This window comes from Ictalurus furcatus, chromosome 1 (genome assembly GCF_023375685.1).
Source record: "Ictalurus furcatus strain D&B chromosome 1, Billie_1.0, whole genome shotgun sequence".
NCBI classification, from domain to species: Eukaryota; Metazoa; Chordata; class Actinopteri; order Siluriformes; family Ictaluridae; genus Ictalurus; species Ictalurus furcatus.
This window is the reverse complement of record NC_071255.1, coordinates 28,247,610-28,261,280: the sequence shown is the minus strand read 5'-3', so window position 1 is coordinate 28,261,280 and position 13,671 is coordinate 28,247,610. Positions and strand designations below refer to the sequence as shown.

Below are 13,671 nucleotides of genomic sequence, written 5' to 3'. Positions count from 1 at the left end.
TGAAGTTGGTTAAAAGGTCTTACCCAGTAACACACTATGCCAAAGTTGAAAAAAAATTCCAGAAATGATGAGGAAGAAGGTGATTGAAATGCATCAGTCTGGAAAGGGTTACAAAGCAATTTCAAAGGCTCTGGGACTCCAAAGAACCACAGTGAGAGCTATTATCTCCAAATTGAAAAACTCAGCACAGTACTGAATCTTCCCAGTAGGGATCGACCTTCTAAATTCCTCAAAGAGCACAGCAACGACTCATCCAGCAAGTCACAAAATCGCCAAGGACAACATCAAAGGAACTACAGGCCTCTCTTGCATCAATAAAGGTCACTGTTCATGACTCCACTATCAGAAAGATAAACTTATTTGGTTCAGATGGTGTCAAGAGTGTGTGGTGGCAACCAGGTGAGGAGTACAAAGACAAGTGTGTCTTGCCTACAGTCAAGCATGGTGGTGGGAGTGTCATGGTCTGGGGCTGCATGAGTGCTACCGGCACTGGGGAGCTACAGTTCATTGAGGGAACCATGAATGCCAACATGTACTGTGACATACTGAAGCAGAGCATTATCCCCTCCCTTCGGAGACTCGGCCACAGGGCAGTATTCCAGCATGATAACGACCCCAAACACACCTCCAAGACGACCACTGCCTTGCTAAAGAAGCTGAGGGTGAAGTTGATGGACTGGCCAAGCATGTCTCCAGACCTAAACCCTATTGAGCATCTGTGGGGCATCCTCAAACGGAAGGTGGTGGAGCACAAGGTCTCTAACATCCACCAGCTCCGTGATGTTGTCATGGAAGAGTGGAAGAGGACTCCAGGGGCAACCTGTGAAGCTCTGGTGACCTCCATGCCCAAGAGGGTTAAGGCAGTGCTGGAAAATAATGGTGGTCACACAAAATATTGACACTTTGGGCCCAATTTGGACATTTTCACTTAGGGGTGTACTCACTTTTGTTGCCAGCAGTTTAGACATTAATGGCTGTGTGTTGAGTTATTTTGAGGGGACAGCAAATTTACTCTGTTACACAAGCTCTACACTCACTTTACATTGTAGCAAAGTGTCATTTCTTCAGTGTTGTCACATTAAACGATATAATCAAATATTTACAAAAATGTGAGGGGTGTACTCACTTTCGTGAGATACTGTATGTGTGTGTGTATATATATGTATATATATATATATATATATATATATATATATATATATATATATATATATATATATATATATATAATTTATTTTTTTAATAATGTGCTCTGGACGTCATGTCTCCTGTACAACTTAGCTATGTGCTTCAAACATGTGCTACTGGCTTATCCATCATGGCTAGGGCATGTTTTTATAGTCATGAGTAATCTTATTCACCTTGAAAAATGTCAATGTGGCAGAAATGATATCCAAATATGTCAGGTAGTCCATAAATGTGATAGAGAGGGCATTAGTGTGATGTATGTCAGTAATAGAAGGTCTTGTTATGGTCTGCAGGATTTTTTTTTTTATTATTTTTTTTTTAACATGATGTTGTCAGAGTTCAGGACACAGCAAGGATTTTGTTGAGAAAATGAGAATTGTGTGTCAGCATAAAATGGTACCTCTGAATTTCCTTAGGTAAAATCACTGAAAAAAGTAAAAGATTGTAGAGGAAAGCTTTATGCAGAACTCGCATAAGCATACATGTATGTAGTATCTACACAACCTAGGTTTATATGCCATAAGTGATCTTTCTTGATATTGTTGGTAGCAAAATTGCATTTAATATATTATACTTATCATAAATATTGAACTCTATATAATATTATATACAACCTATGATTTTATATAACTTTTTCCCTTATGCATGGGTATCTCCACTCACTCACCACAAGCTTCTACACTCACTCACCAGTGTCTACATTCTTCCACTAGATGGCAGCATCGCACTTCGTTGCACTTTACTTTGCTGTGACATATTTTGCTTTGGTTTTTAGTTTTAAACTGCCTTTAAAACACCTTCCAGGCTAAATCTTATTGTATTTTCTATAGCCCAGTGTGAAAGTCTTGATGAACAACTTACACAGTTCTTGGTGTTTTATTGTTTATGTCTGTTGTTAGTAGCCTTGTGTGGCTTGTTATTTTATGGTGTTGTTTTTCTTTTAGATGTGTTTTTATTTTATTTATTTATTTTTTATTGTGAAGCAATCTGTAGCCTCCCACTTAGAAAAGTGCTATATAAATAAAGTTTTACTTACTGTACATACTTACTAATAAGAACTGAGGAACAAACTTGTAGTTGTAGAGACACTACTGTGCAATGACCTTAAGCTTAAAGGGACAGATTTGAATTATGGGCTTTGGGATGTGGCCTGCTTTTAGATCATTCTTACTGAAATATCCACTCCCACAATTCTGACCCGCTCCCACTCTTGCATCCAGCCATTTTCTATGCCGCTTATCCTATAGGTTCACAGGGTACCTGGAGCCTATCCCATGGAGCATCAGGCAGAGGGTGGGGTACACCCTGGACAGGATGCCATCGCAAGCACCCTGATTCATACCCCATTCATACACTACAGACGCTTTGGACATGCCAATCAGCCTACCATGAACGTCTTTGGACAGGGGAGGAAACCGGAGTATGCGGAGGAAACCCCCGTAGCACGGGGAGAACACACATACTCCACACACAGGGCAGCTGTGGGAATCGAACCCCCAACCATGGAGGTGTGAGGCGAATGTGCAAACCAATAAGCCACTGTGTACCCCCCTACACACACACACACACACACACACACACACACACACACACACACACTTACAATTCTGACCATATTCAGTTGGTTCTATTTCCCAAAAATAAAAAAACATATAAATGCTTGATTTAAAAAGGATTTACCTGTATTTTGACTGCAGTGTTCTCACTGTCTTGCACATCTGCTGGATTTATGTTTACAGACCTTTGCTATCTCTGGGGAAACGATAAAAAGAACACCATTATGGCAAAATTATTGTTTTTTTAAAACAACACAAAGTTTTTCAAAGTTGTAAAAGTCAGCTTAACATATCAACAACTCCTTTTGAATGTGCTCATTTATTGGCATTTATCTGAAAGCATTTATCATTCTGACTGCACAAGCAGATTGAACATATATCACCTACAAAATGCAGGAACAAACTGCAAGTCATTACCAAAAAAAAACCCCTATAAAATTGATTGCAAATTCTCCAGCCAAGACCCGCCTCACTCAGTAGCCGTTTATATGGCCCTGAGTTTATTGCTCTATTTTGCACTCTAGTGGAATAACAGAGACTAGCTTTTTTTCAAATCTTTCAATGTATTTTAAAACAAAGATTCTAGATTCATCTGGTGAGCCAGATCAGAACCATTCTCAGACTGGTCCCGGCCTGTTGGCCATATGTTCGACACCCTAAAGTAAGACCTTTATTTGAATTTTACTGAATATTATTGCAAACAGTGAACTCATTACTATAAGGTTTTGTCTTGGTTAAGAAGGAATCGGGGACATAACCTTATAATACTGAAGTCACAAAATGTTCTCTCTCTCTCTCTCTCTGTCTCTCTCTCTCTCTCTCTCACTCTCTCTCCCCCCTCTCTCGCTGTCTCTCTCTCTCTCCCTCTCTCTCTCCCTCTCTCTCTCTCTCTCTCACTTTCTCTCTCTGTCCTCCAAGATTCATATCTGACCACCTGCTCCCATTTTGTATTCGGGTCCTGTGGGATCCCAGTCCACATGCACACCTCTACACCACACTCCTCGTCACATCCCAGGCCCCATGGTGAAAAATATATTTTTAGTCAATGTGCAAGCGTTCTAGTAAATTCTTCTCTGTGTAAAGATTGGAAAAGGAAACCCCATTTTAGTCTGGTTTTACTGAGCTATTTGTCTTTATCCTTTTTCTATAACTCTTGGATGAATACAGCATCAATAACATGAACTCTAACTTGGACCAGAACATTCAGATTCATGTTTACAACCTCGCAAATCCACAGTCATCCCCACTAAGCTTTAATATGATGTCCCTAGGATTATTTGTCTCTCACCAACCTATAGGCCAGTGCATCATACTGTATATCATAGCCCAGACAAATTAAAACTATAATATGCATGTAACTTGTGGTATAAGCCTGTAATCCTAAACTTTGTTCATATATATAAATAAATGACATAAAATATTTAGGAGGAATGCAGAAAGGAAATCCTACTCAATCTGACTTTCCTGATTAAGTATTCATGTTTGAATCCCAGTTACATCTCATGGATAAAGCTTTATTAAGAGGTGGATTTTTCATCATGAATGAAGCTCAAGGCTACAAGACATTCATAGCAGTGTTTATAAATTCACAAATCCATTGTCATTCCCATTAACATGGGATTATTTGTTACATACTTCCCTATAGGTCAATGCATCAACTTGGACAAATTGAAAAATAATCTTTGAGTAAAAAATTTGGCCCTGAAATGTAAATCATAGCAAAGGAAATTTAATCTTAAAAGTACAAGTTACAGATTACGTCCTTAAAAAAATGCTCAACATGTACACAGTAAAATTCCTAGTGTTGAATTAACACCCAGAGTTTTTATATAGTCCAATTGGACTATTGGGGTGTTTACTTAAATTGAGTGCCATTAAAATGGGTGTAAAGTATTTGTTGCTTTTCCCATGAACAACCTAATAAAAATACAACTTTTATTTCACTATTTATTAAACTAATTCTTTATCAAACTGTTTGACTTTATTTTATCTTTTCTTATTCTTATGGCAGTCTAAGCACTATTCCAGAACTCCACAATGATATGTATGTTGCTCATTTGACCCCAGAAACTGCAAATACATTGAAGGTCTTATATTTTCCAGGGATTGAGAATACAGGATTTATACCGGATATAGCCATAATGAATCAAAGTCAAATCCCTCCTTCACACACATTTTTAATCCTTTATTGTGTGTGTGTGTGTGTGTGTGTGTGTGTGTGTGTGTGTGTGTGTGTGTTATTCTCCCAGGAGGATTATGAATGTTATCTGGACACAGGACAGTTTTTCATCAAAATAAATTTTTGTACATTATTAAGGCTCTATTTTTATGTTATCTTAATGGCACTATTCTCAGTTGCAGTCATTGGGAGCTATTACACTTTCTCCCAGCATTCATACACCTGATTAATGTATGACTTGGTAATTACCTGCTTAAAATACGTTTTCTTGATATCATTTGAGAAAGCCATTTGGGCGCTGAAGGTTTAACCCTAGTGTTTGACTGCATTATTCTGGTCACTAATGACTCGCTACCTCATTCCATCTCTCGCAGGTCTCCCAAGTACTGTGCCGAGATTGTCAAAAAAAAAGAAAAAGAAACATAAAATACAATAACATGCAATTTTCTGACCTATTTAAATTATGATTCCAAATTATTTTATATTATTTAATCAAGTCTGTTTTTAGAAGCTCCACCTCTTTATTACTCCATGCCAAATTAGTCAATAATGTATTATTGTAAATAAACTATGTGGAGTTTTAAACTCCACATAGGTGAGTCGAGGAGATTCTTAAAACAACTTTTATTCTCCCTGTGCCAATGAAAAAATTGGGGGGAAGAAAACAGCTTTTAGACTTTAGCAGTGCAAAAAAATTGTATTCCAAGCATAATCATATAAGGTGCTTTTAGGAGATTGTTGTGTTATGTGGTATTCATTTTACATGATATCCACTCACCTGAGTAATAGAGAGACAGTTTTTTAATAATAACATTACCACTTGAATTCATCTGTAAATGAGAGCTGTAGAGAGTTATAAAGGGAGAAAATCGGTCTCCTAGGACAAGATGAAATCGTTACATTTCTTTTGCTTTCTACACAAAAAAGGAATCATACTTATCTGATTACATAACCATAAGCCATCAATGTTACTCTTAGTTTTTGCTTGGATAGTGTATGGCATGCTGTTAAAGCTCCTGTTATATGATGTAGAGGTTTGTACTGGGTATAGAACATTCACAGTGCGTGCACACACACAAACACACACACACACACACACACACACACCAGATGGTGTTAAGGAACCTGTAATCCGTGTGGCATTTCTGTCCTCTGTCATAGCCAGGATTATATAGTGGACCAATGTCTCTCTCCTCTCTCTCCTCTCTCTCTCTCTCTCTCTCTCTCTCTTGATGTTGATTGTCATTCTGTCAGCCATTCATTCGCATTCATGTGGATGAAAAGGTGGCAACAGCTCGTTTTCTGCTTTAAACCGTGTGTCATTTTGCACTGTCACTTCAGCTTTGGATTCTGTAGTAATCTTTAATGCAAGGTAATGTACACTTCATAAGTGAGCTCATTGCTTTTAAAATTGGATAAGAGCAGAAATAAGGAGCGATTAATATAATGGGTATGTTTCAATTTATTGGTTTAGACCAATTTTTTGTCAATTTTATAATATTTTTACTGATGGTGTTTTTATTTATTTTTTTAATTGACTCTTGGTGTAATGCTTTTTGGTGTGACACTACAGAAATAAACTAGTCAGATGAACTCGTACATAGTTGAACAGAGCAGCAAAGTGAATTCTATTCGAGTTAATTAAGCTGTGTACCATTCATTGATTTTCTTTCATTTTTCATCTAGTATTTTTACACACGTCACTTATACCTGAGACCGATGAAACTGAGACATGAACATGGACAGAAATTAGGTTTATTCATGCATTTTTTAATGCTGGACTCTCAAATATGAAAATGCTTTCTGGAATTTGAACAAGTTAAGTCTACATTGTAAAAATTGAAAGAAAAGGACTCACAGTTGTAGTGTAGGTGTCTAAAGGTTAGCTACTATAAGCTACAGGTTTGTGAGTCTAGAGCTCAGTGACCGTTTTTGTTCTTTTTCACAGACATCAGCATATGGAATTGTTCTGAGTGATTATGGGTCTTTTTGTGCGCTTTTGAAGGAAACTGATTTTGAGCTTCTATGTTTCATGAGAAAGGAGCATAAAGAGATTGGGAGAGAGAGTCGGAAAGAAATTCCATGTTGCTAGTCTTAATTCAGGGGCACACGGTGGCTTAGTGGTTAGCATGATCACCTCACACCTCCAGGGCTGGGGGATCGAATCCCTCTGTACCCCGCCTTGTACCCTGCCTTGTGCCCCATGCTCCCTGGGATAGGCTCCATGTTCCCCTTAACCCAGTAAGATAAACGGTGCAGAAAATGGATGGATAGTCTTAATTCACCCTGCTAAAAAAGTTAATGTGGACTATTAACTCGGCATTGATAATGGATTAGTGAAAGCATCTTGTGTTTCATTATCATTTTATTTGTCACACACACAGACATACATGGTACAATGTGTAATGAAATGCTTTTTACGACAAAAAATGCATAGATTATAATTTACTTGTATACAGTTAGAAAATTATTTATATATATATATATATATATATATATATATATATATATATATATATATATATATATACTGGGTACAATTGGGATAAAGTGCAGATATGTGCAGTATAACGATGTGCAACTTGAAGCTGAGGTATTTGTATTGAAGAAAATTGCCCACATCTATAATAAATATTTATAAATGTTTATATGTACAGGGTAATACAGGATAAAGTGGTTAGTGAAAGTGAATGAATAGAAGCTATATTAAAGGAATGTAGGTGTTATAAGCTATATTAAATGAATGAAGGTGTTGTATATCTAGTCAAAGCTCTAGTCCTTGGTGTTGTCCTGATTGACGGCCCAGATGTCCTGTGGGAAGAAGCCCCTCCTCGTTCCCTCTCATATTTCCTAAAACAGATTTTTTCGCAAGTATTTGCACTAGGGCACACTGTAGTGCGATGCAAGGGAACACAGTGTTGATGAATATATTCCCGTCATGACATGGGACTTTCCACAGGATTTCTCAACATTGTTTATTATTACGGTTTCTGAATTGTGCACGAGCTGTACATATAAGGACTGTGTATTTTCTGTTCAGCTGCTGGGATTAGCTGAGTATGTGCTATCTATCATCTCGAGTAAATTTGGAAAGCTGTTTAATTAATGCCGTTAATCTTTTTTATATTTCTTCGAATAAATTCATACTAATGTGACATGACGGGTAGATAAGCCTGCAAAATGATTTTATTTGCCATTTAATATCGATAAATAAAAGCTGGAATCAGTTATCAAAAGAATTTTTAATTGATAGGTAAAATTGGTTTTAGCCAGCCCTCTTTCTAAAGTAAACTGATGAGTTATTTTCTTTGCTGTTGTTCCTCAAAAACATAGTAAAGTGAACTGAGTAAAGTCTGTATGTGTCTTTACACAGTTCATGTAACAGATGTAGTCATGTGAAAAAATAATGGAAATTGTTGACTTTTTTGACATATTTGAACAAGCAAAGATTTGATCCTTTTTGAAACAGTCCCTATTAATAAAGTTGATACAATCCATCAAATGGCACATAGAATTGACATTTTATAGTAATTTTCACAATTTAAAATTAACAAAAAAAAAACAGATCAGTCACATGGAAAAAGTAAGTATACTCCTACATTTATCACACCTTCAAATCCATAAAATTTGATTCAGGTGTTCAGGATTGGGTGTCAGTGATTAGAAGCTGCTTAGGGAGTGTAGGTGGAACCTGTCTTATTTATACCCCACTCATATCTATCTGTCTGGTGTTCACTTTGCTATTGAGGTAGGCCGCGCTGTACTGAGTTTGACACCGATTGCAGCATTGACATCAGTCGTCACCTCAGGTGCAAGTCGAGTCTGTCCTAGACATTGACCTGTGGTTCTAAATAATATATATATATATATATATATATATATATATATATATATATATATATATATATATAAATGCGTATGCATCTTATTAATTCACTGAAACTCGCTTTTATGCCTCTTTAGTGAATTGTGACAGTGTCAGTTTTTAACAGTTCAAAAACTCATTCCCCATGGTCCTTAATTTGATAAAGCATTTGCTGGTTGTATTTACTGGTTAGTTATATGAAGTTTTTCTGATGGAATTGAAACAGGAATTTGTATACAGTGAAATAATAGTATCCTCCAAACTCTCTCTCTCTCTCTCTCTCTCCCCCTCTCTCTCTTGCAGGTGTGGGTTTTCTGTGCCTGGTAGATGTGGTGCCGGTCAAAAACGAGGATGGTGTGGTGATCATGTTCATCCTAAACTTTGAAGTCATGACTGAAGACAAACTGCACAACCCCAACCAGGGGCTGAACCATAGGGTGCCTCTCCCCTGGCGTTCCACAAGTATTCCTTTGCTTCTTTTCCATTAATAAACTTTAATATTTTGGCTTGAATAATAACATAACACTACAAAACCCAACTTCTATTTTCATGCTTCCATCTCTGGTCCAGATCCAGCACGTCGTATCCGTCTGCATTTGCCTCTCCTGCAGTCACACAGTAACAGCAAGTCATGTCTGCATGAGGACCCTGAGGCAGGCCGTAGTGCTGACATCTCTGCCACTACCAGCTCTAGGCGTGGCAGCGGTCACGAGTCTCTGGCTCTTGGCGAGCTCGTCTCACTGCCAGAACACGAGCAGGTCCACCCTTCTGCCACCACACCATCGGGCACGGCATCCTCCTCCCTGTGGCCTGATGACAGACGCACCCTCCTGGGAAGTGAGTCCACGCCGCCTCCTTCGGCCCCTACACACTCCTCCACATTGCCCCTGGGCCAGTCATCGCCACGGGCACACAGGCTCAACCCAGACACCTCAGCCTCCAACTGCAGCCTGACACATAGCCGCTCGCGTGAGAGCTTCCACAGCATGCGCCGCGCATCCTCTGTAGATGACATAGAGGCCATGAAGCCTGAATGGGATCGCAGACACTCCATACGACCAGCGAGCAGCAGTACAGGTGAGCAAGCTGGAGCTCAAGCAGAGGGCTGGGGCAAAATCAGATGGGACGGAAATGTTAAAGTAACAGTTTGTTATTGTAGAGTCCACTGCTGAATGTGATGTAAGCTGTAATAATACGGCAATTAAGTAAGTTACAATTACAGACACAGATAGCATCACTGTGTTACAGTGGTGCGTGAAAGTTTGTGAACCCTTTAGACTTTTCTACGTTTCTGCATAAATGTGACCTAAAGTACGATCCAATTTTCACACAAGTCTTAAAAGTAGATAAATAAATAAATTCCTTAATAAATAAATGACCAAGTATAATATTTTTGTCTCATTTGTTTAATTAGGTTCTCTTTGTCTACTTTTAGGACTTGTGTGAAAACCTGATGATATTTTAGGTCATATATATGCAGATATATATAAAATTCTAAAGGGTTCAAAAACTTTCAAGCACCCTGCTTGGTAATTCCCTGTGCTGTGCCTATGAGTATCATGATTGGGTCAGATCCACAGTAGGTTCATAGTTTTGATTTTTTCAGGTGCAATGAACAACAAGTCCAACATGCTTAACTCTACCTCCGATTCAGACCTCATGCGCTACCGCGCCATCAGTAAGATCCCCCAGATCACCCTCAACTTTGTGGACTTTAAACCTGACCCCCTTATTGCTCTCCCTCCCGGAGAAATGGACATCATCGCTCCCTGCAAGCTCATTGACCGCACACACAACGTCACAGAGAAGGTCACACAGGTAAGAGACATGTACTGTTTGAGCTCTGGCATTTGTTTGAGATACAAGTGATCAGGACATATTAGATTTTTTTTTGGTGATTTAAAATGAAAGTTGCAAAGTGGCGATTTTTAAATGTGACTTTTAGTTTATGTCCACTTCATAATCTGAATTAACACAGTTTAGGAGACATTATGGGCATGGAGGAATGCAGTGACTTATTGAATGTTGTCTGGCAAACTGTACTCAGTGTGATAATGTCCTTGTTATGTCTTGGCTGATCCTGTATGTTTGGTGTGGAGTCCAGGGCTCAACTTTGATGACAGAAAAAGGTCTGCTAGTAGTGCTGAATCTAGAGCAGCAGGTGATCTTGTGTAGAGCAGATCATGAGTGGAAAAAAATTGTCTTCATTTGTTTGTTTTAGAAAGGCCTCCGTATTTTTCCTTATTGCCAGGGGCATAATTACATTATCAGGCAGGTTCTGGTCCACTGATAAAATACAAGCATTGTATTAAATTGAATTAAAATGTGTAATATACATTGACGGCTAAAGGATGCATAGTTGAATGATGTATAGATACAGTATTTACAGTACAGTTGCAATCAAAATTATTCAACCCCCATTGCAAATCAGGTTTATTGTCAAAATGTACAGACTTTCAGCTGTTTGCAATCAATAAATCAAACAAAAGCAATTGAAATAGTTCAACACAATGAATGCTTCAAGTGGTTTCAACAAAGTAAACTGAAAATGCAACTTATAATGACTTCTCCAGTCTCAAAATTATTGAGTGTAAGTGTTGAAAGTAGTTGCTGTTTTCATAAAGTGATATTATAATACAGTTATTAGTAAGTCTAAATAATGAAAATGGTAGTGCAATGCCATGGTACTTATTATACTGTAAGCTTATAATATGAAACTAGTGCTGCCCTGGCAGACTACCAAGTCTCATCACTGTGGAAAGGAATGATCTGGCATGATGTGTAATGCAAGTATCATTCTGTCACTGCAGGTGCTTCTCTGCTTAGCCAAAGTAATATACAGGGATGGATAGTCGTTGTTCATTATACAGTCATTATAGATAATAATAATAATAATAATAATAATAATAATAATCACAGCTAGCACATACTGTAGACAAAAGCCACAGATGAACTCCCCTAATTTCCATTATAAATAATCATATACTTTGTGCTTCTCTGTTTCACTGGTTTCTCTTTCTAGATGTAACTGGGTTAAGCTAATGCACCTCCATGCCATGCTGTGGGTACGCTCTTTCTGCACTGCTGTACAGAAATGAAAAGGGCGATTGATGGCTCTGGATGAAATGATGATAGATGGGGAATCTGGGACTGTTCATTGTGGTATGAGACTCTTTAGGCTAATCGAGTTTGGGGTAGAGCAGACGCATGACGGACGTGCTGTGCCAGAAAAGAAGTTGACTCTCTGTGCGTTGTGCTTCACTGTGGCAGTAAAACTCCACATTTATGATCCGTGTCTCTAATAGTACAGTACAAAATTGAGCATACTACAGTATATTATATGGATGTTAATAACATGGGTAATTCACTTGCAGGTTTACAAGTGAAAATATTACCCAGAATCCTTTCAAATACTTGTGGAATGAGTTCAACAACGGGCTCGAGATACTGTATGTCATCTTGTGTCTTATTTGTCTATGATAGTCAGTGTATTGAGTTGGTGAATTGAATATTTGCCAGAAAATCTCTGAAACATGCTTAAACAAAAACTAAAAATATACATTCAAACCATACTCATTCTGATGTTTGATGTGGACATTTACTGATGCTCTTTGCCTGTACAGTGTGTGCACGATTTTATGCATCGCACTGCTACCACATGATTGGCTGATTGGATAACTGCATGATTGAGCAGGTATATACGTGTTCCTAATAAAGTGGCAAGTGATTGTATTGTCCTACTTAGTTTTATTGACAGTTTCTATATGTTTCTCTAGGTTTCAGATGCATTATTGATCTGTGAAATGAAAGCATCTTTTTTGCTCACTATTTGGTAATATTATCAGTTTTATGAAGAGCCTGTGATGGGTGATCCGTATGAGTGTTGGCGTAGCATGTCAGATTGTGCTCTGATGTGTGGCATTGGTGTGGACTGTGAGTAATGACTGAACTGTATGATTTAGTACACATGACCACCTTCTAGACTGCGGGAACATGTGATTGATTTCCAACATGTGGATGTGGCATTTAATTGAGCCATCAACGCTCCTCGCTTCTCATATTGAGCTGTTGTCAAGGTATTATGGGTGAAAGATCCTCTCTGTGTAAAGGATCACAAAGTTACAAATAATCTTGTTCTTATTTTCCACAGCAGAATCAGATAAGGAAGAATTCACTAATGATTGCCACAGTGAGTGTTAGATATATTTGACTATGTACTCTGCATGGTAGATAGATTTTCTCTGCGTGTGTATGTGTGTGTGACTTGAAGCTTCCACTCTTCCGGTTGGACAGCTTGTCACACCTCTCAGCTGTTTGACACGCACTGCACGGTGTGTTTCATTCAGGTGAAAGCGAGGCCACTCCAACCCTGCAAACGTACTGCAACTACACTCTGAGATGTTTTGCAGAACAGGTTTGTGAACTGAACTCGCGTGCATGTCACACAAAGTGCACATTGGGAATACAATATAAGAGACTGTATGTGTGTCTGTGTGTATGCGCATGTGTGTCAAGATATGTAGGCATCTTTTTCTTTAATTTCTGAATTGTTTTATATTTATTTTATCAGAGACACACTCGCATACATTGACCAACATACACTCGAGCATAAAGACCTCTGCACGGCCTTTTAATAAACATCCTGCTTTCTGATGTGTATGCTTTACTGTACATTAGATATCACATATGTTCACACATATGTTTCTGTCACTGATTTTGTCACACACTTAACTTATCACAGGCCTGTTATAACATGTGTGGCCTATTGGTGGCAGTAGCAGGCAAGACAGGTACAGCACCACTGACTCAAACAGCACTTCATCCTTTAAAGATACGCGCACACACACACACACACACACACACACACACACACACACACACTT

The 13,671-nt window shown here is 38.3% G+C and overlaps 1 protein-coding gene across 1 annotated transcript in view; it reads left to right on the top strand.

Annotated features, from left to right (window-relative positions):
* LOC128614228 (potassium voltage-gated channel subfamily H member 2-like) overlaps nucleotides 1-13,671 on the top strand; it is a 227,622-nt gene that overhangs the window by 116,593 nt on the left and 97,358 nt on the right. The window contains exons 3-5 of the mRNA XM_053635602.1: nucleotides 9,092-9,250; nucleotides 9,359-9,865; nucleotides 10,395-10,606. Of these exons, the coding sequence (XP_053491577.1) occupies nucleotides 9,092-9,250; nucleotides 9,359-9,865; nucleotides 10,395-10,606 (878 nt within the window). The remainder of the gene's footprint in view (nucleotides 1-9,091; nucleotides 9,251-9,358; nucleotides 9,866-10,394; nucleotides 10,607-13,671) is intronic.